Below are 26,596 nucleotides of genomic sequence, written 5' to 3'. Positions count from 1 at the left end.
ATCTGTGGTTTAGTGTAGCCACCTTCGTTAATTATCTTAGCTAGATCTTCTGGATAACTTGCTGCAGCTTCTACATCAGCACTTGCTGCTTCACCTGGCAATTTTATGTTATGAAGACGGCTTCTTTCCTTAAACCTCATGAACAACCTCTGCAGCTCCCTCACCTCTCTCAGCCTTCATAGAATTGAAGAGAGTTAGGGCCATGCTCTGGATTAGGCTTTGGTTTAAGGAATGTTGTGGCTGGTTTGATCCTCTATCCAGACCATTCAAACTTTCTCTACATCAGCAATAAGGCTGTTTCGTTTTCTTACCACCCAGGTGCTCACTGGAGTAGCACTTTTCATTTCCTTCAAGAACTTTTCCTGTGCCTGCATAACTTGGCTAACTGGTGCAAGAGGCCTAGCTTCTTGGCCTCTCTCAGCTTTTTTTTTAAAGGAATTCCTTTATTTTTATTTATTTATTTATTTATTTATTTTTGGCTGTGTTGGGTCTTCGTTTCTGTGCGAGGGCTTTCTCTAGTTGCGGCAAGCGGGGGCCACTCTTCATCGCGGTGCGCCGGCCTCTCATTATCGCGGCCTCTCTTGTTGCGGAGCACAGGCTCCAGACGCGCAGGCTCAGTAGTTGTGGCTCACGGGCCTAGTTGCTCCGCCGCATGTGGGATCTTCCCAGACCAGGGCTCGAACCCATGTCCCGTGCATTGGCAGGCAGATTCTCAACCACTGCGCCACCAGGGAAGCCCTCTCTCAGCTTTTGACATGCCTTCCTCACTAAGCTTGTTTCTAGCTTTTGATTTAAAGTGAGAGACAGTGACTCTTCCTTTAACTTGAAAACTTAGAGGCCACTGTAGGGTTATTAATTGGCCTAATTTCAATATTGTTATTTCTCAGGGAATAGGGAGGCCCCAGGAGAGGGAGAGAGATGGGGGAATGGCTGGTCAGTGGAGCAGTCAGAACACACACAATACTTATGGATTAAGTTTGCTGTCTTATATGGTTGAGGTTCATGGTGCCCCAAAACTATTATCATAATAACATCAAATATCACAGATCACTATAACAAGTATAATAATAATGAAAAAGTATGAAATATTGCAAGAATTACCAAAACGTGACACAGAGACACAAAGTGAGCAAATGCTGTTGGAAAAATGGTGCCTATAAACTTACTCGACACCTATCTCATCAGCACATCTTGGATTCCCTTTCAGTTCTTTGCCTTTATTCTTTTGTCTTCATTTTCAGTTCTTTTCATTCCAGTTGCTTTTTAAAATTTATGATTAATTAATTTATTTTTAAAATATTTACTTATTTGGTTGCACCAGGTCTTGGTTGCAGCAGGCAGGGTCCTTAGTTGTGGCATCGAACTCTTGGTTGAGGCATGTGGGATCTAGTTCCCTGACCAGGGAGTGAACCCGGGCCCCCTGCGTTGGGAGCACAGAGTCTTAACCACTGCGCCACAAGGGAAGTCCCTATGATTAATTTATTAATTTATTTTATTTATTTGGCTATGTCTGGTCTTAGTTGTGGCACATGGGATCTTTCATTGCAGCACGCAGGCTTCTCTCTAGTTGTGGCACGTGGGTTTCAGAGCACGTGAGCTCAGTAGTTGCTGCGCGCAGGCTTAGTTGCCTTGCAGCATGTGGGATCTTAGTTCCCCAACCAGGGATCAGGGATCGAATTGAACCTGCATCCCCTGCACTGGAAGGTGGATTCTTTACCACTGGACCACCAGGGAGGTCCCTCATTCCAGTTGCTTTGATTCCAGTTTGACCCAGTTGATTCATTCCAATTGATACCAGTAGCCAGTGGGTTCTGCTTCTTCCTTTCTAGATACTTTGTTTCCATCATTGCTGAATGTTACCATATTTATTTACCTAGAGCTAAAAGCCCCTTGAAGAAATCACCACAATCACTGGAGGAGACGGGTGTTCCTGGCCTGGCATGTTGTGGAAACCTCCTTCCTCCAGCCTTCCTCAGCCTCAGTGCCCCCAAGAGCCAGGCCAGCGAGCAGTGTTCCTTCCCCTCTCTGGGAGGGGACAACAGTGAGGAAATAGGTAATAGCAAAGACAGTAAATGCTTCCTGTGTGCAAAGTACTGGTCTAAGCCCTGAGCATGGGGTAACCACCTTCCTCCTCATATCAAGTGGGCAGGGTCATGGTAAGATGCCCATTTTGCAGATGAGGAAAATGAGGCACAAAAATGCTAATTCATTGGTCAAGGTCATACAGCTAGAAAGGACACAGGAGTTAAATCCAGACCTTTGACTCCAAGCCTGTTTTCTTAATTCTTAGCTCTAAGGATACTCAATAATATGCATTGCAGTGTTCAGCGAGCTCTTCCATACATCTCCTCCTTTGGTGCCCACAGCAACCCTGTGAGGTGGGTATTGTCATCAACCCCATTTACAGATGAGGAAACCGAAGCGCAAGGCACAGCAGTGACTTGCCCAAGGTCCCGTGACTGGGGACTAGTGGAACTGGGACTCGAGTCCACGTCCTGCAACCCCAACACCCCACCCTTCCCCTGCCCCGCCGTGCTGCGGAGCAGAACACTGGCCTTGTGCACAAGTGGTACTTTCGAATAAACTGAACCCAAAGTTGCAGTAAAGCTGCTAAGCAGGCAAGAGCATAGGAAGAAAGAAAGGCCAGCTTTCTGAGAAGCTGTAGCAGCCTGGGGGAGCCTGGTGGCTGAGTGGAGGTGGTGGGAAAGGGGCGAGACCAGAGACTGGTGCCCTGGTGGCCCAGACAGAAAGGCCTCTTTAAGTCCAATGCCCAGAGAAGTCTGGCGTCCAGGAGAGAGGCAAGACCTGGCGCTGGCCAGAGTCGCTCAGAGAGAACAGAACATGTCGGCTGGGCGCAGAGAGCAGCCAAGGGCAAGGGCAAGCCTGCGTCGCTCTTATAATCTTGAATTTTTAGGTAACAGGGGACTCTTGGACTTGTTTGAAGGCAAAAAGGACAGGCCGTTGGTGGAACAAGTTGGGGAGCAAGCCTCCCCAGAACTGGAGAGGGGACAGAATTCTTAGGGCCAGGTGGGGAGGGGACACCTTTTCATCGTAGGATGGACAAGGTGCAGCCAGAGATCACGCTTCTCCTTCGCGAACATTTATCAAGGTGTGTGTGGACTCAAGTCACCTGCTGACTGTGAGTGTAGAGAGGACATTTTTGTCTTTCAAACACAAGTTCATTTAAATATTAGGATCACAGTTGTTGCTTGGCAAATACGATAGCAAGTTATTATATATGAGGACCTTATAGAACGTTTATATTCTGTTTACATTACTTCCTAAAAACACACAACAGAAAATATACCAGCTAAAGTGAAAAAGGGAAACTTATTCTCAGGTTACACCGGCATCCTATAGGTCCTGGGAGCCCAAGTGCAGCCAGGAACCAGACACGATGGCTCTCCTGTCATGCCCAGGACAGGAGAACCATCGGGAAGCCTGGCGTCTCCACACACAGCACACTGAGGATGGCCCTGCACGGGCACGACTTAACTCTCTTTTGTTCACGGAACCAGCCCAGACTGAAAGTATCAGGATTGTTTTTCTTCTTCAGGGGACCAACAAGAAAAAAGCAGTTCAAACTGGCTTAAGGTAATTAGGGAATTTAGCGGCTCACATAACAAACAATTCCTGGCCCACTGGATCCAGGTGGTCACACGGCACCACAGGAAGCACCTCTCCCTCCACTGGTACCTGTGCTGGCTCCAGTCTCTGCTGGCTCAGCCCTCTTGGGACCAGATGACTAACAGGAACTCTGGTTCTCCGAGAGTCCCAGCAAATCTCAGGATGGGCTGCGGGTAAGCCCAGCGTTGGTCACATGCCCACTTCTGACCCACTCATGGCCAGATGGAAGGAAATGTCCATTGGCCAGACCTGGGACACGTGCCTGGTCCTAGAGCCACAGCTGAGGTCAGTCCCACCCCAGACACAGAACAGTAAGAGCAAACGCTACAGGAAGTTCACTGTTTGCTGGGCACGGTTTTAAGTGCTTTAGATAACTCATTCTAACCTCAGCTTACCGTCTTTGTTTACTAATTTAATCAGCACATTATCCCCTTTTTATAGCTGGGGAAATTGAGGTGCAGGTGAACGTGTCTTAGCCAAGGTCTCACAGCTAGTTGCAGCGAAGACGCAGAGCTGGGATTTGACCCGGACTCTTGGGCCCCAGAAGCTGGGCTCTTGACCATTAGCAAAAGGGGACTGCTACCAACAAAACGGGAAATGGATACTGAGCTAATAGAGATAATAACAAGAGATGTCCAATAGCCACCCTGAACTCTCGCTCTGCAGAGGGAATTATCTGTCCAGCCCGAGTGGCCCAGGGCAGGATCACACTGTACCAAGGTGGCTGCATTTACTGTGACCTTGTATACTGACTAGTTCCAGAAAACAGGAGGGATAAAAGAATAAGCTCCCTTCTACCCCTATTCTCTAGTGAGGTGTCATGATTGGGGAAAGGCAATTGTAGTCACAGGGATAAAAATAAAAAGCTATCAACTAAAAGACCCTGGGCATAGTTATTCTACCCCACCCTAAATTCTGCTCCCCGCAAGGGGTGAGTGGGTAAGAAGGGTCCAAAAGCCTGCAGGTACCTGGGGGAACTGTGGAGCTGGAGAGGATGCCCAAGCATGGTCCGTTTCAGTTGTCTGGGTCCAGGAGAGGATCAGGGAGTGAAGCCCAGTCCCGGATGCTATAAAGAAAAAGCACATAGATTTATAGATTGTTATATTATGATTGAGCCACGTTGTGGATTTACAGATAATCCAAAGTGAGTCTACCTTTTGCACATCTCCCACAAGACTGTCCTAAGAAGGAAAACAGTCTTCAAGCCTTAGAATCACAGTTGGATAAAGGCGGTCAGTAGTTTCAGGTGATGCTGACAAGGGGGAGGGGGACAGGTGTGGGGCAATTAAGGTGTCATTATGAGCTAGGCGGAGCTCCAAAAAAGGATGACTTTACTGAAACTAAAGCCACCCACACTAAAAGCTCCTACCTGTTTTGAAATTTCCGTCCCTTTCACACCTGTGTTCTGACAGCTTCTGCTGAGTTATATTACATAACAAACCCCAGTCTCAGTGGTTAGCTCAACAAAGGTTTATTTCTCACTCGTGGCTCCCATATTTTACAGGTCGTTTGTGGTTCTGCTCCACCTGGGGATGGGGTTACGGAGCGCCCCAATCTGGGGCCTGCAGGTCTTTAGCAAAGGGAAAAGGCGCAATCCTGCTGTGCCTCATAGGTGGCACCCACTTTCTATTGGCCAAAGCAAGTCATGTGGCCAAGCCTGACTTCAACAGGGTGGGGAGACATCCCTCCTTTGGGAAGGGTCAACTAGGACAGGTCTGTGGAAGGCGGACTGGGTATTAAAAATAATGCAATCTACCACATGCCCAATTTGTTTTTGAGGATTAAAAATTTGCAAGTATTCATGGGGAACCACTGGCTGTCTTGGTTTATTCTGATAAAAATAGAGCTGCATTAAAAAAAAAAATAGAGGGCTTCCCTGGTGGCACAGTGGTTAAGAATCTGCCTGCCAATGCAGGGGACACGGGTTCGAGCCCTGGTCCAGGAAGATACCACATGCCGCGGAGCAACTGGGCCCATGCGCCACGACTACTGAGCCTGCACTCTAGAGCCCGTGAGCCACAACTACTGAGCCTGTGAGCCACAACTACTGAGCCCATGAGCCACAACTACTGAAGCACGTGTGCCTAGAGCCCGTGCTCCGCAACAAGAGAAGCCACCGCAATGAGAAGTCCGCGCACCGCAACGAAGAGTAGCCCCCGCTTGCCACAACTAGAGAAAGCCCGCACCCAGCAACAAAGACCCAACGCACGCGAAAATAAATAAATAAAATAAATAAATTTAAAAAAAAATAGAGCTGCACTTAATGTTTACGGAACAAGTAGACATTAAGTGTCTACATGAGTTGCATATGTTCCTAAACATTCTTTCTGGTGCTCCCTGAGCCAAATGCTACCAATCAGAACACTGGCTGGGGCTAAAGGACACTCTTGTCTAATACTAACAAGGAAAAACAAATGACAACTTTCTAGATAAACTGTAAGTAAATATAATGAGGTAGATGTTCTATGTCAGTTTAGTGGAGTGCTGGAGAGGTTGGGAGGTTTGGTTTTGTTTCGTAAAGACCTATGTATGATTTCAGCAGAAACCATGGAGAGCAGGGAGAAGGAATGGGGGAGGGGCACAATCTGTGACAGGCTTTATGGATGAGGAACCTGGGATCTTGGGAGGTTTATAGTACAGGTGACCTTAAGCAACAAGAGGGTTAGGGGTGCTGACCCTCTGTGCAATCAAAAATCTGCATATAACTTATAGCCAGCCCTTCCTATCCGCAGTTCCCCTGTATTCTCAGGTTCAACAAACTGCAGGTCACGTAGTACTGAAGTATTTACTATTGAAAAAAATCTGACTATAAGTGGACTGGCATGGTACAAACCCATGCTGTTCAAGGGTCAATTGTAATTACTCAAGGTCATACCAATTAAACTGTCAGAGGCAGAATTTAAATTTTCACAGTTCCTCTGGCTCCAAAGCACATCCTTTTTCTTGTGCCCAGTGATGGCTCCCCAAAGGAAAGGGACAAAGAGAGGAAAAGAGAAAATTAGGAGACGGACGGTTTAAAAAAAGGAAAGTTGAGAGGGAGAAGCAACACAGAGAGGTAGAGGAGGTAAGAAAGAAAGGAGATACTAGGAGAGAAAAAAGGAGAGGGAGAGAAGACCAAAAAAATAAAAATAAAAAAGGAAAAAATGAATAATAATATTGAAGGAGAAGAATAAAGTTGGAGGACTGACACCATCTGACTTCAGACTTACTGTAAAGCTGTAGTAATGAAGACAGTGTGGTATTGGTGAAAGAACAGACAAATAGATGGAGCAGAATAGAGAGCCCAGGAATTGACTCATATAAATACAATCAGGAGATTTTTGACAAAGTGCCAAAGGCAATCCAAGGGAGAAAAAGATAGTCTTTTCAACAAATGGTGCTGGAACAACTGGAAATTCACATGCAAAAAATAAATCTAGACACAGACCTATACCCTTCACAAAAATTAACTTGATATGGATCACAGACTTAAATTAAAATGTAAAACTATAAAACTCTTAGAAGATAACATAGGAGAAAACCTAGATGACCTTGAGTAAAGTGATGCTGTTTTAGGTATAATACCAAAGGCATGATCCATGAAAGAAATAATTGATAAGCTGAACTTCCATTAAAATTAAACATTTCTGGGGACTTCCCTGGCAGTCCAGTGGTTAAGAATCTGTGCTTCCACTGCAGGGGGCGTGGTTTTGATCCCTGGTCAGGGAACTAAGATCCCACATGCCATGTGGTGCGGCCAAAAGAATAAATAAAATAAATCAGGGCTGGAAGCCTAATGAGACACAAAAATGAGAAGTGAAAAAAAGTTAAACACCTCTGCTCTGTGAAAGAAACTGTCAAGAGAATAAGAAGACAAGCCACAGACTGGGAGAAAATATTTGCAAAAGACACATCTAATAAAGGACTGTTATCTAAAATATACAAAGAACACTTAAAATTTAACAATAAGAAAACAATCATATTTTAAAATGTCCAAATAACAGGTACATGAAAATGTGCTCAACATCACTAATCAACACAGGAATGCAAATCAATGCCACAATGAGATATCACCTTACACCTGCTGAATGGCTATTATCAAAAAGATAAGAGATAGCAAATGTTGGTGAGAATGTGGAGAAAAGGAAACCCTTGTGCACTGTTGGCAGGAATGTAAACTGGTACGACCACTATGAAAAACAGTATGGAGGTTCCTCAAAAAATTAAAAAGTAGAACAGAATTACCATATAATCCAGCAATCTCACTTCTGGGTACATATATCTGAAGGAAATGAAAACACTGTCTTAAAGAGATACCAGCATTCTTGTGTTCTATGCAGCATTATTCACAATAGCCAAGACATGGGAGCAACCTAAGTTCCATCATCAGATGAATGAAGAAAATGTGGTGTGTGTACACACACACACACACACACACACACACACACACCCCACAGGGAGTATTATTCAGCCATAAAAAAGAAGGAAATCCTGCCATTTTCGACAACATGAATGACCTTGGGGGTATTATGGTAAGTGAAATAAGTCAGACAGACAAATACTATATGATCTCACTTAAATGTGGAATCTAAAAAAAAAAAAAAGACTCATAGAAATAGAGAACAGATTGGTGGTGGCCAGAAGCAGAGGATGGGAGGTGGGGGAAATGGGTGTAGGTGATCAAAAGGCACAAACTTCCAGTTATAAGTTCTGGGGATATAATGTACAGAATGGTAACTGTAGTTAACAATACTGTTTTATACATTTGAAATTTGCTAAGAGAGTAGATCTTAAAAGTTCTCATCACAAGGAAAAAAATTGTAACTATGTGAGGTGATGGATATTAACTAAGCTTATTGTGGTAATCATTTTACAGTATTTACATATATCAAGTCATTATGTTGTATACCATAAACTGATACAATGTTATATATCAATTACATCTCAATAAAACTGGAAAAAAAAGATGTTCTACATCACATGTCATTAGGGAACTGCAGATTAAAACAACAATGAGGTACCACTACAAGCCCATTATAATAGCCAAAATCCGAAACACTGACGACACCAAATGCTGGTAAGGATGTGAAGCAACAGGAACTCTCATTTCTGGTGGGACTGCAAAATCATACAGTCACTTTGGAAGACAGTTTGGCAGTTTCTTATAAAACTAAACACACTCTTACCATATGACTCAGCAATGATGCTCCTTGGTATCTACCCAAAGGAGCTGAAAACTTATGTCCACAAAGAAGCCCGTACAGGAATGTTTACAGCAGCTTTATTCATAATTGCCAAAACCTGGAAGCAACCAAGATGTCCTTTTGTGGGTAAATGGATAAACTGTACTACATCTATACAATGGAATATTTGTCATTCAGCACTAAAAAGAAATGACTACCAAACAATGAAAAGACATGGAAGAACCTTACACACTAAGCAAAGGAAGCCAATCTGAAAAGGCTACATACTGTATCATTCTAACTATATGACATTCTGGAAAAGGCAAAACTATGGAGAGTTAAAAAAAAAAAAAAAAATCAGTGGTTGCCAAAGGTTATGGAGGAAGGACGGATGTGTAGAGGACCGAGGATTTTTAGGAAGTGCAACTACTCTGTATGATACTATAATGGTGGATACATATCTTCTACATTTGTCCAAGCTCATAAGATGTACAACACCAACAGTGAACCCTCATGTGTAAACTGTGGCCTTTGGGTTCTAATAACGTGTCAGTGTAGGTTCATCAATTGTAATAAATGTACCATTCTGGTGGGAGATGTTGAGAATGGGGGAGGCTGTGTATGGGGCAGGGAGTGTTTGGGAAATCTCTGTACAAATCTCTGCCAATTTTGCTGTGAACTTAAAACTGCTCTCAAAAATACATTTAAAAAAAGTTAAAAATGAATAATTGAGCAAAGCAAAGAAAGAAAAAAAAAAGTAAAAGACCTTCACTGGTGACCTTCAAAGTTCACTTCAAGCCATCTTTGCAGCCCCACGTCCCAGCCTTCTAAGACCTGGACAGAGAGCGGGGCACGCCCCCAGCGGGAAGCGAGAGGCGAGGAGAGGGGGTGGTCTAGGCCTGGCCTGAGCCTCTTACCAGTGGCTGGCGGCGGGAATTACCCGGGAAGCTCTGAAAAACAGGAATTCTCCGGCCCCACCGCGCACCAGCTGAGCCTTTCCGGTGGCAGCGTCCAGCTCTGCGGAGTTGAAAAGCGCTCCAGTTCATCCTAACGTACAGGCGGAGCTGAGAATCGCCATGAGAGCGGCGGCCGGTGGGGTCGGGGGTCAAGGTCCGAGAGGAAAAAGAAACCTTCCCGGGAGAAGGATGCGCCCCCGCCCCGTCCCCCAGCGCGGTCACATTCTTGGATGTTCACTCCAGCCGCGCTCTTCCCAGGGGCCTGCGGCCAGATGCCACACTCTCAGCAGCTCTCACCTCAAAATCAGGTGTCCCCAGGGCAGGTGCGCTAACCTTCTGCCCCGGGAGGAGGGAGACCGAGTCCGTGACTGGGGCCGACAGCGCGCCCCGCCCCGTGTAACAATCCAGTCCTGGGAGCCACGGGCTGGCTCCGCGAAGGGCTTGGTCACGTTTCCCACTCTATTGGCGCGGAGCGCACGGTTACACCAATTCGGACTTCACTTTAGTGACACGAATATGGATGGGTGTGACCACGTGTTCTTTGCAGCGAATTTTCTCCTATACCTCCTAACTGACCACCGTTAAAACTAAAAACAAGCACACACATTGAAAAACACACACAAAAAAGGCGCGCGCGCGAGAACGAGCACACATACAAGTGGACCCAGCGCCTGTCCAGCGCCAGGCGGGTGGCTTCCGAGTTCCCGGTCGCCCTGGCACCCACGGCCTCCGCGCACCCCCCACCCCCCGCCCCCGCGCCTCCGCACCTAGCTCTCCCGGCCAGTTCTGCCCTTGGCAGCCCGAGAAACTGACTTGGGGGCCCAAATACCTTGGGGACCTACGCGGAGGGAGCACCGCCTCCGCCCCGCCGCGGCATCCCCGCTCCGGGCCCCTGGCCCACACCCGCCACTCCGCGCCGCCGGTACTCGGGGAGCACTTGTCCTGGGAAGGCGGGGGACCGGAAACGCGTGGCCCTGGCGCGGACCGACCACCTCCGCCCGCCCCGCCCGGCCGCACGCCGGCCTACCGGCTCTCTGGCCCTTTAAGGCGGATTTTTCCGCCGTCGACCTGGGGGCGGGGAAAGCGTCGCGCGCACCAGGAGGGGGCCGCCTCCGGAGCCGTAAGTGGAGGCGAGGCGGCGCCGTGGGCCTTAGGGTGTGGCGGGCCAGCGCCGCTGGAGGGGGGCTCCTCTCCAAGCTCCCGCCCCTACCTCGCCTGTTCCCGCAGCTCCGGGGCCCGCGGGAAGGACGTGCGTACCTGTCGGCCCTTCAGTGGGGCGGGCGGGGGGGCAGGTTGGGCGACTCTGGGGAGGCCTCCGAGCCGCGGGTGCCTGAGTCCACGCGGAGCCGGGGCCTCGCTACCCGCGAGCGACTCGGAATCCACGAGTGTCTTTAAGTCTCCAGGAAATGGAACTGCGTCGACCGTGTATCTCTAGCTGGTGTCATAAAGCAGGAAAATCATCGATAACACCCAGTTTAAGTTCAGGTTCGAGTCCGTGGTGGTCGCAATTGAACGCACCGATTTAGAGGGAGTGAGGGAAGAACAAAACACGAAAAAATGCCCTGCAGACCGCAGCGGGTTGCCGCCGCAGTCCACGCGGGCCCGGGCAGTTTAGGAAGCGGTACTTTCTCCGCGGCCCCGGGCTGTCACCGCCGCCTCGCTCACTCTTACCCCGCTGCGTATTCACTGAGTGGTTACAGCTGAGTGCATAGCCATTCCGCACCTTTGGCATGAATTCCCAGCGACATCTCACTTCCCCGGAGAGCCAGGCAAAAGGAATTAGACAGAGGCTTTCCGCAACCCCGTTTCTGCTTTTGAACTTGTAAAACGGCCTTAAGAAGCATTTGGAGCTACTAAAGAGATAATGCATTTTCTGGCTAGAACCTCACTTAGGATTCTTTTGCCTCACAGCTTTGAGCGAGCAGAGAGCTGGGCGCGGTCGAGATGGCCCTGGTGCCCTATGAGGAGACCGCGGAATTGGGGCTGCAGAGATTTCACAAGCCTCTTGCCACTTTCTCCTTGGCAAACCACACGATACAGATCCGGCAAGACTGGAAACAACTGGGAGTCTCAGCGGTGGTTTGGGACGCGGTAAGTAAGCCCCGGGGGCCTCTAAAGGCATCAGCAATTGATTATAAGACTGGTCTTTATTTTTAAAAAATAACAGCTTTATTGGGTTGTAATTCATATACGGTACATTTCACCTATTTAAAGTGTGTGTGTGTGTGTGTGTGTGTGTGTGTGTTTTTAAGTAAGTTCACAGAGTGGTACTGCTCAATTTTAAAACATTGCATCACTCCACCCCTTCCAAAAAAAGTACTCCTACCCATTAGAATCACTTCCCTGATCCCTCCCCACCAAATAGATTGCATTTTAAGGGTGAGTAAAGAAAACTGAAAGAAATTAAATGACTTACCAGTAATTTACCCAGCAGGGAAGAGGGAGGACTGGAAGGAAAGCTGGGGCCCCTAGCTGCTTTGGACAATTATTCAGTTAGTTTTTAAGTCTAACATTGCACAAAGGATATTGTAAACTGACAAAGCCAAAAATGAAGATTATGTGTTTTCTTTAAGTTTTCCATAGTTGTAATGATCAAAAATTATACTATAACTGCTGCTTTACTTTTTTCTCTCCCAGCACTGTTCGTTCAGCTGCTTGTGACAGAGGCTTGCCCTAAGCATCTAGCCACACCTGGGATTCAGTGGGAGCTCAGTGAATGTTGGATGAATGATTGGTGTAGATGCAATTTTACAATCTTAATATTGTATTAGGGGTGTCAGAGAAACACTTAGGAATAAAAGTCTTCATATATCGTAACCCAGTAATACCACTTCTAGGAATCTAGTCCAGGGTAACTACAAGAAAAGTTTTCTCAGAAAGAGTAATAAAGATACATAACAGTGAGGAATGGGTGAATTTCCTACATTCTCACCAAGAAGAGGAATTGCTAAGTATGCTAATAGTATGTGGCTATGAAGAACAAATTAGATTTTAAAATTACGTTAACAGTATACAGTGATTTATAGAGTTATATGCAAATGCTAACTCACACATCAAGTCCAAACCTTTGGCTAAAACTTACTTTTGATACCCAGCTCCTCTGGGGTGATGAGCGTTAGGGACGCAGGAGAGGAGGAGAGAGGGAGGAAACTCCAGGAGCCTTGGCGCTGCTCTGCTTTTTCCCTTTGGTTGTGGCCTTGCTGATTTGAACTTGGTTTAGGAACTGGACATTCCTTTAAGCAGAATCACAGAGACTGTTCATGTCAGCTCTACCAGAGTGATTTTATAAACCTCGAGTGTAAAAATGCTGTGACACAGTAAGAAATTAGCCTTCCCAGATTCAGCAGGACCCTATCCTGGGTGGTCAGTGTCCCTGACCACTGCTGTCCCCATAAGGGCCTCTGGTGGGGCCTGGGGCAGCTGTGCTGGGGAACTCGGTGTCTGTGCTTGCTCCAGGTGACCTCCCAGCAGCAGCTGAGTTCCTGTGTGCGCTGTTACACTGGGAATTGAACCTTGCGGTGGGAGGGGGGTATGTGATGTCTTCTTGGAGCATGTAGCCTGCTTGAAACCCTTCAGGCCCTGAAGCGCTTGTTGACCTAAGTTGTCATGCTGTGTTTTGACTCAGGCTGTCATTCTGGCCACATATCTGGAGATGGGAGCTGTGGAGCTCAGGGGCTGCTCTGCCGTGGAGCTGGGTGCTGGCACAGGGCTGGTGGGCATGGTGGCTGCCCTGCTGGGTGAGTGTCATGCATGGCTCACTCCTGTGTGAGTGGAACTCACGGAGGGGCACCTTTTCCTGACACACAGCTCATTGTTAGTTTCCCTCTTACTGGGTTACTCTTTTTCCTCCTGTACTTATTATGAGTCACAGGCCAACTGCTCTGCTCTCAACTCCAGGAAGGCTAATTCCTTCTCTCTCTCTCATCCTATTATTTATACTTGTCACGGGAGATTGCTTTGCCCTCTTCACTTCTGTGATGCCCATAATATGATCTTAAGGCAACTGAGTTCAAAGAGAATTATCTTTGATTATTATAATAATAATAATAATTATTATATTGATTATTATTATTATTTGTGTACATAGCTTTTTACAGTTTAGGTGCTGTCTCTGTACTCTCGGATTTAACCCTAGGAGGTCAGGAGAGCAGGTAGTCTCTTGCTTCATTGCTGAGGAAGCTTTGCCGGTTTTTTTCTTTTAGGGAGGGCTGGCCCCCCCCACCCCGCAGTTTGTACTGACATCTATTAACCAGTGTGCAGTTCTGAAATGATACCAAGGTTTGTCGTTTTTTGCTTGGCATACAGACATTAGTTTAGGCCTAGAGTATTTTTAAGCTTCATTTCTATTTAATAATTCATTGTTGACTCTTTTCTACAACTTCCTGCTCATACATTTCAAGCTGTGCCTTGATTGGATAGACCAGCCTCTGAGATACAATGTATAATATTCCCCACTTCAGTGTTGTCACCTGGAGCTCTTGTTAAAATGCAGTTTCTGCTTCTGTAGGTCTGGGGTGGGGCCTGAGAGCCTGCATTTCTAACAAGCTCCCAGGTGATGATGATGATGCCGTAACTGCTGGTCCTCAGACCACACTTGGGTGGTCAGGATCTAGAGTTCCATCAAGTGTGTACAGATACTTGAGCACCCACTAAAGCCCCGCTTTTGTCCTGTCCTTTTTCTGGTAGCATATCTTTTTCAGTATTCCTTTCTCTGTTTAGGTTTTGCCTTCCAAGATTTGATGGGGAGCACGGGCAGGAGTGGTGGGTGGAAGTGTGTACATAGAAACTGATTTAGGTCCATCTGTCTGACACCACAGCACTTTCAGTCACTGAGGAGGCCCTAGCCGATACACCACCTTTTGATCTCCTCAGGTTAACCTTATATCATCCCCGTGTATGTTAGGTATGTTTTTAATTTTCATTTTTCCAGTGAAGCTGGGATTCCGGGAGATGAAGCCACTTTCTGAAGTCCTGATCAGGGGTGGCCCGAGACTCAAACCAGCTTTGTCAGACACAGAGGCCCAGGTTCTTTTCTTTCCATGGCACTAACTCCCATCTCTGTGATGTTTGAGAGGACTTAACTGGAAGGGGAAATGAGGTTTCTTCTGTCTCCTCCTGAGAAGAGGGCCTCCTCACTGCTGTCGAGACAGCAGAGCACGGTGACCTGCAAAGGGTTAGAGGCCCACTTGGCTCTGACTTTTTTTTGTTTCAATTTAATTTTATCGAAGCATAGTTGATTCACAGTGCCGTGCCCACTTCTGCACAGCAAGGCGACCCAGCCATGCATACACACATTTTCCGTTACGGTCCATCACAGGATACTGGATACAGTTCCCTGTGCTACACAGTAGGACTCTGCTGTCTGTCCATTCCACATACAATAGTTCGGCATCTGCCAATCCCAAACTCCCACTACTCCTTCCCCACCACCACGCCCTCAAACCCCCCAACCACAAGTCCACTCTCCACAGGCTCTGACCTCTTTTAATTCTTACTAGCTGTGTCACCTTGGGCAAGTTGCTGAATCTCTAAACTTCAGTTTCCCAATAAACTGGGAATAATAACCATATTGACTGACCAACAGGGATCAAATGAGATCACGCATAGAAATCTGTTAGCCCGCTGACTGGCACAAAGTAAACGCTCAACAAGCGTTCTCTGCATTTTCATTTCTGATCTAGAAATCTGGATCTGTGGGCTTGGGAAAGCCAGCGTAAGGTTCTTCAAAGACCAACACAGAGCGAAGGACTAGTTAGTTGTTGCCACAAAAGATGGGGACTCTGGGAGGGGCGAGAACAACAGAATGGCAGACGGTGTTCTTGTGGTTGCCCCAAAGCAGAATTAATTGCTGCCTTATTTCTCTTCCCCACAGCGCTCGGTGTTCTCCGCCCCAGCTCTGTCACATTTCACTGTAGGCAGTTGTTTCATGTGTCTGTCTCTCCTGGCAGGCCGAGGCTCCTGAGGAATGGGGCCGTGCCTCCTTCTGTGTGTCCTTGGCCCTAGTACAGCAGCTGGCACACAGTAGACACCCAAATAGTCCTGGAATAAGAGATGAACTAGAAAATCATGAAAATTACTGTTTCTGTTATAAAAATGATATAACTCTATTACAAAAATAGCCCTAGAAGCAGTCTAAAAAAAAGCAAAAACCCACCAAAGATTCTGCTTATTCATGACTTTGCGATATAATTACCATTAGCATTTTGGTGTATTTCCTTCTATTCCTTTTCTCCATCTGTATGTTAATCATAGTTATAATCGTGATTCCATACGTGTGCCTATGTGTGTGCATGTATATTTCACACACATATATATGATGTTTCACTTAACATGTCATGCACATTTCTTTATGCTATGGCATGCTTTTCATGCTCATTATTTGTGGCTACAAAGTATTAGGCTGGAGAAATTTTGATGCTGAAACCTAAGAGTAAGAAAAAGTTAATCTCTTTAAAATGGAAACAGAACTAGAATAGGTAGTGCTTTGGAAATGTCAGAAAAGAGGTTGATTGTTCCCCCTTTTTAAACTATTTTCATTTTTTGTAACCTTACTCATTGATTCCTGACTCTGGGGAACACCCACCGCGTGCCTGTCATGGTTCTAGAGCAGCAGGTCACTGCTCTCAGGAAGCATCCATTCTAATTCTAACTGGGGCGAGAGGGGGGAAAAGACAAATTACATTAAAAAGCCCCCCCCCAAATGGTCAATGATATGCAGAATGTTAATCTAGGGTGATGAAATTTTCTTGTTAAAAGAAAAAACAGCTGCTAATTCCTGGGCGGTTCCTGTGTTCTGGGTGCTGTGTCTTTATGGCCTTCATCCTCACCACAACCTCGCATAGTAGGTCTACTTGGAGCTCTTTTCAAAGTGGCGAAATGGAGGCTTGATAGACGACAAGTAACTTGCCCAAGGTCACAAGCTAATGGATTGTGGAGTTAGAATTTGAGTCCAGTCTGACTCTCAAATCCTGGTTCTTAGTTTGAAAACCTCTTCCGCCTTTATACTACTTGAAAACTATTCTTAGGAAAAAAAATCACATCTTAAAGACAGGGTTCTGTAAGTTGGGTTGGGGTCAGGAATCTGGATTTTAAAAGCTTCCCAGGCGATTTGATGCCCAAGCAAGTCTAAGGACCGCTGTCTTAAATATAATGCTCAGCAAGAAATTGTCTTTCAGTTTTCTGTAATTCCAGTGCAAGTCTCCACTGAACTTTCAACTTGTACGTTTAAATGAAAGCTGTTGATGTCTCTACCTGGCTATTTGTCAGCATGTGTTTAAACTTGAACTCTTCTTCCCTTTCCAAACTTGTCCTTTCTCTTTTGTTCTGAGATAGCATCACTATGCAAGTAGTCACTCAAGCCAACTCCTTGACCTGCCCTCCCCGCTGCCCCCCAGCCCTTGAGCCCTGCTGGGTCTTTTAACTATTTCTTGATTCCATTTCTCCCTTTCCATTCCCACTGTCTGGCTGGAGTGCTCATCATCTGTCTCCTGCAAGATTCTATCCACATTCCCACCTGACCTTTCTACCTCTGTCTTATCAAACCCGCTTTTCCCAATAGCTGTCAGTGTGGCCCATGTAAAATGCAGGAGTGATGGGGTGACCCTGTGCCTTCCCATTGCCTGCAGGCCAAATCCCAGGCTTCTTAGTGAGGCTCTGTAATCTCACTTTGCTGACTCTTTTTCAGCACAATTGCACTGAGTGAAGTTCCAGTGACACACACACTGCCTCTGGCCTGTCCCTTCTGCCTTGAATTCCCCTGTTCACCTCTTTCCTCTGGTTAATGCCGCATCTTTCAAGTGTAAGCTCAGATTTCCTTTCCTTCTGAAATCTTTCTTCAGCGTCTGCTCCTCTCAAAGAATTTTTCCTTTGTGACCACATAATTTCCTGGCACACCCATGTTCCTATATTTTACTCCCTACACTGCATCATAATTACGTTTATGTGTGTCTGTCTCATGAGACTCTCAGTTCCTAGAGGGCAAGGACTTTCTTACCGATCTCTGTATCTTTAGCGCACACTCTGCTCCAACATTTGAATAAATTAAGGCGTTGCTTACAAAACTAAAAACTAAAAGTAATGACAAATGTTTACATGTTCTTTTTCCATTACCAAGCGAGTGACAGCAGGCTATGTTGTCTTATTGGGTCAGTTTCCATTAGTTTTTCATGAACTAAATGTTGTCTCATCTCCCTCCTTACCCAGCATAAATCTCACCGGCAGTCATTTTATTACCATCTTCACGTACCATCAATACCCTGCACTTCCTTGCTTCATCCTCTTCTCTGGGCTCAAAACAACGTTACGTGCAGCTCTCCACTTGTTCCAGGCCTGCACCCAGGCAGCTGAATGTGGCTGGAGTAAACAGACTACTTCTGGGTCTCATTTTAAATTCCTGGTCAGGACCCCCTGGGGGGCTCTTCGTGCTGCTGAGGAGTCCAGCTCTGCTCCCTCTCTGCTGACCTCCAGTCCTCCTTTCTCCACTTTCACTCTGAGCTGATGACATTTCTCCTTATTTTACTGAGAAGACTGAAGCAATCAAGAGAACTTCTGTAATGTCCCGGCACTGTCTCTAACCACCCCCTGCGTCTGCACCCACGGTCTGCCTTTGTTCCTGATGCCATATGCACGTGGACTGTGTCTCCTCCCTGGGGCCAGCCCTCTCTTGCCTGTTCAAGGGTGTTGTTGCAGTGGTTCTCTTTCCTGCATTATCACTTTTCCCTCTTTCTACCTGATCATTCTCATCAGCATACAAACTTGCTGTTATTTCTCCCATCCAAAAAGTAAAAAATAAAACTTAATAAGTGGCTGATTGTAGTTCTGTAGCAGGAAACGTATAAGTTGACCCTGGAATATCTTGTCATACCAGAGAGCAAGGAAGCTATCAAGGATGACTGGGTTTGTGTCAAAAGTCCATTGGCAAAAGCTAGACAATTTGAACATCGATAATGATGATGGCATGGGTTTAAATACATCAGATATGTTTAATGCATGAGTTCATGATACAACAACAGCAAAGTAAACCCAATCTGTCATCTTTGGAGGATACTTAGAAACCAGCTCTTTGAAATCTGGTTTATAAAAGGGGAGAGAGCAAAATTTATCCTGCCTTTCCTATTCAAACAATTCCTCTACAAAATGAATAACCAAGTAGTAATTGAAAGAAGCTTTCTCAACAAATAAATGCAAAAGGAATCTAATAAATTAAGGATCTGGGCATTGAGTATTTGTGGTTGCTCACATGACAAAAATAGAGCCTACCGGCTATTACATCCTCTTGATGAAAAACACCACCACCACCTGTGAAATACTCTTGTTCAAAAAATCAGACTCAAATCAGACAAATTTCCAGGAGATAAAGAGCACAGAGGAACATGTCAAACTATACAAATGGCATAATGAGCCAAATCTAGATTGTGGGAAACTACAGGACGGATGATTTGTTTCTTCCCTAAATTGCAGGAGAAAAAATAAATAAATAAATACATACAGGAAACTGATAGATTAAAAGAAACTTAAGACATCCTGCATAACCTTCACCCAAATAAACAAACAAAAACTCCCAAAACAAAACCACAGGCAAGATGATAATATTCTGTGAGCTGAATATTTGGGGGATAAAAATCGAGTAACTAGTGAGGGAGTGATTGCCAGAGCCAGGAGAGTGGTTACTGCTGGGTGGCCTGTGTTTGGGACTTGGCCTGTGGTGGGAGTCTGGGAGCCGTGACAGCAAGGAGGGAGCCTGCAGCTCGCCCACCCGCATCACTGTGGACACCTCCTCACAGGTCTTCTTGCTCTGGCCTTGCCCCACTGCTAGGAATTCTGTTAAAACCTAAGTCAGATCACTAGTACTTCTGCTCAGCACTCTCCAGTGGCTTCCCATCTCACTCAGAAAAAGCCAGAGCCTTTTTGGAACTTAACCTGTGAAGCCCCAGCTGATCTGCCTCCCTCCGGTTACTTCTTTAACCTGTTACTTCTCTCACTTTGTCTCCTCCTGCTTTATCCCTCCTTCCAGCCACTCTAGCCTCCTCCTCACCTGCCCCTGTAGGCCTTTGCACTTGCTCTTCTACTTGCTGGGAATGTTCTTCCCCCTGATATGCATTCGGTTATTCCCTCACCTAAGTCACCTTCTCAGTGAGGCCTTCCCTTTCTACCCAACTCTCTTACTTCTTGATGTTTTATGTCTCTCTTTCCTGCTTTATTTTTTTCCTTAGTATGTATCTCCAACTAACATACTAGATATCCTACTTTTAAAAACACCTCTTGCTGCCTATCTCCTCACTTGAATGTAAGTTCTATGAGGGTAGAGGTTTTTCTCCCATGCTGTTGGTAGACACTTGGATGTTTGTAGAATTGATGGACATTATGGGGAATGGTCAACTGACATTAAGATCCTACTGAAACTCCTGGAACAGAAATCCCTGAGACAGGAGTTAGAGGAGGTCTCCATCTAAGAGCTATTAACAGGAACACTGAGGTGACATGCAAAAGACCAGATCACTCCAGTATTCCCAGCAGAGTGCTCTGTAGACTGTTAGGAAATCCAGAGGTAAAGTTCTAAGTTAAACCAGGAAAAGGCTGTCTGTGATTTCTGTTATCAGGAGAGATGAAAAGTATCACTGAATTTTGCTCATTGGGCAGCACTCTGTCTAGCAGCAAATGGTCAAAGTGGTAGGTGCGTGCATCTAACAACTTGCACATTTTCATAGTATCACACTCGGGACTGAGTCAGATGTCAAACTGAATTACATACTGTCCTAATGTTACATGTCAAGATAAGAAACATTCAGTATAAGCTGCCACTGAAATGGTCTGGGATCCTCTTGGGGATTACCCATGAAGATTGCAGACTGAAGTATGCAGATGAGAAATAATTTTAGGAAAGAATGAAACATAATTTTTAAGTTTCAGAATTTACGGGGTCAAAACCAAGCAGGATTACAGGTACTATAGTGTTAATACAATGTAGATGAGGTATTTCGGGGCTGACCTTATGTGGTTGCTTCTCCTGAAGGATACCTACCAGTTCAGACTCCTCTCGGTCATATTGGTTCAAAAAGTTGGATCTCTTAGTTCATGGTAAACAACCCTCAAGAAACAGATTAATAAAATATTGCCTCATTCATTTTACACATTGCATGTAGAAACTTAGCACATAGAGAACATTACCTCACATTTTAACCTGCAGTACTTTAATACAATCTAGTCGTTTCTAACTTTACTATTTTTCAATAATTATATATGAATTGCATGAATACATATAGATTGTCTGCTTCATGACAGCATAAGGAGAGGAAGACTGAGATTTCTTAGTAGCCAGCTAATCTTTTCCTTGATTCTTTTTAAAGCCTTAGCCCCAGAAAGGAACCTTTCCCGGTTTATGGTACCTTGTCATCTTCATAATTGTTGGCTCCCAGATTTTTCATCTTTGGACTCCATTTTACCCTGAGGCCTACTGACGTGAAGACGGTGACCTAATAAATGAAGTATAATGGTAGATACCTGTGAAGGGTGGGCCACTTCTGTCTGCACAATTCAGAAGCATCAGCTAGCTTGTCACCTGTATTTAATAGGCATAACTTCAGCAAACAGCAAGTGTGTCATAGAGGCAAACCAAAGTTTCACTTTTACCTACAGGCAGTAGAGAAGGAGCTGCTGGCCATTGTTCTGACGTATCACAGCTCTCCACGAAGGCATCATATTGTGTCTTATCAGGTGGAATATTTAGAGACACTCACCCTGCTGTTTAACTTGATCCCTCTACCTATTAGTTGTACTGATGTGTGCATTACTTTCTGTCCCATGTTCTAGGTGCTCATGTGACTATCACGGATCGAAAAGTAGCATTAGAGTTTCTTAAATCAAACGTTCAAGCCAACTTACCTCCCCATATCCATCCCAGAGCTGTTGTTAAGGAGCTGACTTGGGGACAGAATTTGGGGAGTTTTTCACCTGGAGAATTTGACCTGATACTTGGAGCTGATATCATATATTTAGAAGAAACATTCACAGATCTTCTTCAAACATTGGAACATCTCTGTAGCAACCACTCTGTGATTCTTTTAGCTTGCCGAATTCGCTATGAACGGGATCACAACTTCTTAGCGATGCTTGAGAGGCAATTTACTGTGAGTAAGGTTCACTATGATCCTGAAAAAGATGTACGTATTTACAAAGCACAGAGGAGAAGCCTGAGGGAGGACTTATAGTTGGCTATGATTTATAAGAATGTTGTCACTGAGTGTGTCAATTAAGGTCTTAGACTGGGAATATAACCATATATAATGAAATGGCTTACTGTACAAAAAGTCTAACCAAAGGTTCTCAAAAGGCAAAGCAAATGTGCAGTTTTAAAACAAAGCAGCACTTTGTCCCATTGCTGTGACTTTTTAGTTATGTTTTACTCGCTCTGAAATTCAATTAACATTAAAGGAAAGTGTGCGATTTTGGTTTATGTTGTTTCTGTATCCCATACTGCTCCCTCTCAATAAACAATTTTCACTGATGCTGTGATGAAGGTTTGGTATAAAGGCATCTTCAAAGCAGTGAGCTTGTTTTGGTGAGGCTAGATCCTGCAAATCATTTAAAACACATTGTAAGACATACGTTTAGCCCAGTTTTCTAATTTTCTGAGTATAAAACGAGGTGTAATGGACATTCCCTGAGCTGTTAATACTCTTGAAATCTTTTGTCTACTGCATTTAGGTCTTAAATACTTTTTTCGTTGTTTGAGATTAGGATGTGAGTTTTCTGAGGTCTCACGTGCTTTCTGGCGTAATTTCGGATTTAGGTATATAAACAAAGGCACAAGTCAAAATAAAATTTTAGTTACTTTTTGATAGCACCTAAAATCTTGGACCTCTATGTGCTGGGAATAGGTTATCTTCAAATCAAAAGCTGTAGTTTCTCCCTTCCGCTTTACCCTTGGTCAAATGTTGCTTTTGTATTTCTTTCCTAGGCTTTCCCTGCCTCCTTATACTGCATAGGATGACAATGAAAAAAAGTTTTAAACCTCATCCCGCCATGGGAGGTTAGCTCCCCAAGTATAAGCTCTTTCTGTATTGTACTGATAATTGCTTATTCAGTGTCTGTGCTCCCCAGAAGACTGTGAGCTTCTTGAGGGCCAGGAATGCTTCTGCCTCTTTCTTTATTGCCTCCCCAGTATCTAGTATATCATAACCAAATATTCGGTGATTGAAAAAGATACATTACATTTAGAGGGTATTGATCTCTGTGTTAATTGACTGCTGCATTGTTTTATGATTATCTTTGATAGACTTTGTGAAGTGACACACATACCCTGCCCTTTTTTCACAATGTAAAAGCTTAAACAACAGCTTAAACAGATTTAGATCCCAAGAATATTATAATCTCAGTATGGTATTCGGTACTAGAGATAGATTTCCTTCGTAAACCATTAGAAACAAGACCTCCTCCCTCTTAACCTTTTAATGAATATTTTGGATGTGGAAACACCAAATACATTGTTTTCTACACATATTTTAAATAGAGGTTTGGCTTTAATAAAGGTGAATTTAAAGTTCTGAGATTGTGATGTACCAGTTCAACACAATTCTGATAAATGCACATGAAATAGAAATATCCACAGCTTACTGAATCCATAAAATGCCAATACTGCACCATAGGCATGGAAGGTCTTTTAAAAAAACTAAAATAAAAGCCCTGCAATATCAATAACACTATAATGAAAGACTAATCCCATCTAGGTATGATATTAGAACTGAAGATACTAATTGGAGTTCAGCTCCTTTCCTGTAACATGCCTAGCTTTGGAGGGAGGTATTAGAATGTCTTGGGGTGTGGACGGCGTGGGCGGAGAGCTGGATGCTCTGCCAAGTGAAGTAAGCAGTGATCGGCTTCTTTTATATTTTCGTAAAACAGTGAGACTCAGAAAAGGCTGAAAGTAATTCTTTCCCCTTGGCCTACAAATAGAAGAAGAGGTGAGAAAAATTCAGCAGGAATAGCTTGGTTGTCTAAGTGAAAATCAAATGATTTTTTCTGGCTTTGAGTTCAAAATGTGGCCACAGGTCCAGTTCCCTAGAGAAATAGACTCAGAGGTGAAGGTTAAGATGCAGAACATTTAAATGAGAATGCTTTCGAGAGCGACACCTCTGACGGAGTAAAAGTAGCGGGACTGGGAAAGAGGAAGAAATTGGGTTGGGATGCAGTCAGGAAAGTCCTCAGTGGAATTCAGAGCTGAGGTGGCCGGAAGCTGGGTATTGAGGCAGGGGGGTGGGACTTATATCCTTGTGTCGTCAGTCATCGGATACAAGGAGCTGAACCTTGGGGTGAAGACAATACCTGAGAGACTCAGCTGAGAGCCATCAGCCACGAACATTCCCAGAAGCAGGGAAATGAGTGCTTCAGGGATGTGTGTGTGGGGATGGGGACGTGAGACTATATCTGGATACTGGAGCACATTGTCCACTGTAGATGTCAACGAAGTTGTGACATCTTAGGAGAAAAGGATTAATTTATCCCATAAATGTGCATGCTAAGTGTGCTTGTTTTGTCTTCAAGTTAAGGATAGAAATCTAGTCTCCTCTGGACCTACTGTACTAAGCCTTGATCCTCACATTGCTCTGTTTCTTCAAACTGTTATGCAGTTAACTTAGCCAGTGGGTATCAGTAACTTTCTTCCCAGTTAAAATCAACTACCATGGCCAAGATGCTAAATTAACATATACATCAGATTCTTAGAACTAAAACTACAAAGTACGCTGTTGCCTTCTAAGTAGTTACCTCTTAAGGGTATCTTGCTTTAGTTCATGATAGAACCATCTGAATCCATGGTACCATCTTCAGATAGTTTCTAGCGGTACATTTATTCTTTTATACTAAAGGATCAGAATTATAATCGATCAAAATACTTTATCTAAGTGAACTGAACACTAGATTGAAAACTGAGGGCAGAGTAACATTGTCTGCAATGTTTCATCTTACCAAATAGTTTATGCTCCAGTAAGACAAGGACCATACCTCATATTTATATTTCAAGTGTTAACAGTGACCTCTTCATAAAGGGAGTTCAATAAACATATACTCATGAAAAATAGATTCCTTTACAGATCAGTTACCTTATTAAATTGCCTATTCTCAGGGATATCAAAATGTAAAGCATATTCTCAGTAACAAAATTGTTATGAACGTATGTAAAAGATTCACTTCCAACATCATTTCTGTTTAATCTCTATGCTTTTAGTTTATAGTGGTTGATAGAAGCATTTTCAGTCATTTTTAAAATCAAGAAACAAAAATAACAGTTTAAGGTACCTTTAAAAAAATTCAAGCACTCTATTTTTTTAGTTTTTTGGCTGCACCACTCGGCTTGTGGGATCTTAGTTCCCTGACCAGGGATCGAACCCGTGCCCTCGGCAATGAAAGTGCAGAGTCTTAAACCACTGGACCACCGGGGAATTCCAACAATTTAAGATACTTCTAAAAATCACTTTTTCATGTACCAGTATCGGTTAGAGGTCCTAGATATAGTTGGTGAAACAGACATGTGATTTTAGTGTCAGAGAAAGTCGTAATTTTACTGCTCCCCAGAACCTCTACCAAGACAGAAGTAGCATTTTCAAGTTCTTTCACAAGAATGAGGTGAGACACTACAGTGAGTATATTTCCCTGTTGTGGGAAACTGGAGACTTGGGTTCTCTTAGCACTGACGTGAACTGCAGGAAAAGCAGGGCAGTCCTCAGGGTCTTTTTTTTGCACTTTAAAAATTGAGGATTTGTTAGCTCAGAAGTTTCTTTCTACAACCAGAGAAGGGTTAAAATTTAACACTAGAAAAGATGGCATACTGAAAAATTGTTTCCTAGCTGAGAACAACTGTTTCTCAGGGAGATTAGAAGGGAAAACAGTATAACAGAGGTGAGAAAAGGAAGGGCCAGCTTTTTTGTAAATTTGTGTAAGGCTGGTTCTGCTACTTCTAATTTTTTTTCATGTAATATATGTATGAAGAGACTATGAAGTTTGACATAAAAGATTCTAACCAACATGACATTTTTATTAATTTAGCAGATTATTAATACTGCTTAGGAAACCACCTCCAAATATGAAGAAAACCATACTTAATAAATAAGTTTCCACTTTTCAGTATCTATCCTGGAGATATACTAACTTGTATATATCTATACTAACTTGTATATATCTTAACAAACAGTCAGCAGTTTCAAGCAACCTGAATGTCCACAAAAGAGGGTACTGGTTAAATGAACTATGCTATATCTATACAATGGAATACTTCACACCTGTTAAACTGAGGTAGATATACATATAGTGAAATACAACTATTGCCAAGACACATTCAGTGAAAAAAAGCACCATTTATATAAAAAAGGGAGAGGGAGGAGAGAAAAGACATTTACATTTGTGTGTATATGCACAGATTGTCACTAAAAGGATACACAAACTCACCCATTTGTACTGTTTAGTTTTTTCCAAATATACATATTACTTTAAAAAACTAAGTTAAAAAATAAGAATGAGGACATTATCAAGAAAGTGAAAAGAAAACTTACAGGATGGGAGAAAATATTTGCAAATCATATTATCTGATAAGGGTCTAATATGCAGAGTATATGCGGAACTCATAAAACTCAACAACAAAAAAACCATTAAAAACTGAGCAATGAACTTGGACATTTCTCCAAAGAAGTATACAAATTGCCAACAAACACATGAAAAGATGCTCAATATCATTAGTCATTAAGGAATTACAAATCAAAACCCCAATGAGATACCACTTCACATCCATGAGGATGGCTTTACTATTTTTCTTTAAAAAAGCAAAATAACAAGTGTTGGCCAGGATGTAGAGAAATTGGAACA

The 26,596-nt window shown here is 44.0% G+C and overlaps 2 protein-coding genes across 12 annotated transcripts in view; one reads left to right on the top strand and one right to left on the bottom strand.

The window, feature by feature from the left end:
* The window catches only part of LOC309663337 (cyclin-Y-like protein 1), a 117,403-nt gene extending 106,677 nt beyond the window's left edge, over positions 1-10,726 (bottom strand). For 2 of the 6 annotated variants that reach the window (XM_082467259.1, XM_082467255.1), the window contains exons 1-2: positions 10,575-10,703; positions 4,596-4,693 (exon numbers count right to left, since the gene is read on the bottom strand). In XM_082467259.1, the coding sequence (XP_082323385.1) occupies positions 4,596-4,633 (38 nt within the window). In that variant the 5' untranslated portion in view covers positions 4,634-4,693; positions 10,575-10,703. Of the gene's footprint in view, positions 1-4,595; positions 4,694-9,706; positions 9,837-10,574 lie in introns of all 6 variants that reach the window. The other 4 variants (XM_082467260.1, XM_082467258.1, XM_082467256.1 and 1 more) reach the window with 3 other exon arrangements.
* A 1-nt stretch (position 10,727) lies between these two features.
* METTL21A (methyltransferase 21A, HSPA lysine) overlaps positions 10,728-26,596 on the top strand; it is a 53,921-nt gene continuing 38,052 nt past the window's right edge. For 2 of the 6 annotated variants that reach the window (XR_014265198.1, XM_082467338.1), the window contains exons 1-3: positions 10,856-10,994; positions 11,657-11,836; positions 13,371-13,482. Coding sequence is in view for 5 of the 6 variants with exons in the window: in XM_082467338.1 (XP_082323464.1) it covers positions 11,690-11,836; positions 13,371-13,482 (259 nt within the window). In the remaining variant the exon portion in view is untranslated. Of the gene's footprint in view, positions 10,995-11,041; positions 11,231-11,656; positions 11,837-13,370; positions 13,483-17,947; positions 18,553-21,553; positions 22,249-26,596 lie in introns of those variants that run through there. The other 4 variants (XM_082467337.1, XM_082467335.1, XM_082467339.1 and 1 more) reach the window with 4 other exon arrangements.

The sequence above is a fragment of the Balaenoptera physalus genome (assembly GCF_965194825.1).
Source record: "Balaenoptera physalus genome assembly, chromosome: 6".
Lineage (NCBI taxonomy): Eukaryota > Metazoa > Chordata > Mammalia > Artiodactyla > Balaenopteridae > Balaenoptera > Balaenoptera physalus.
Note: the sequence above shows the minus strand (reverse complement) of the source record. Positions and strands in the feature narration are given on the sequence as shown.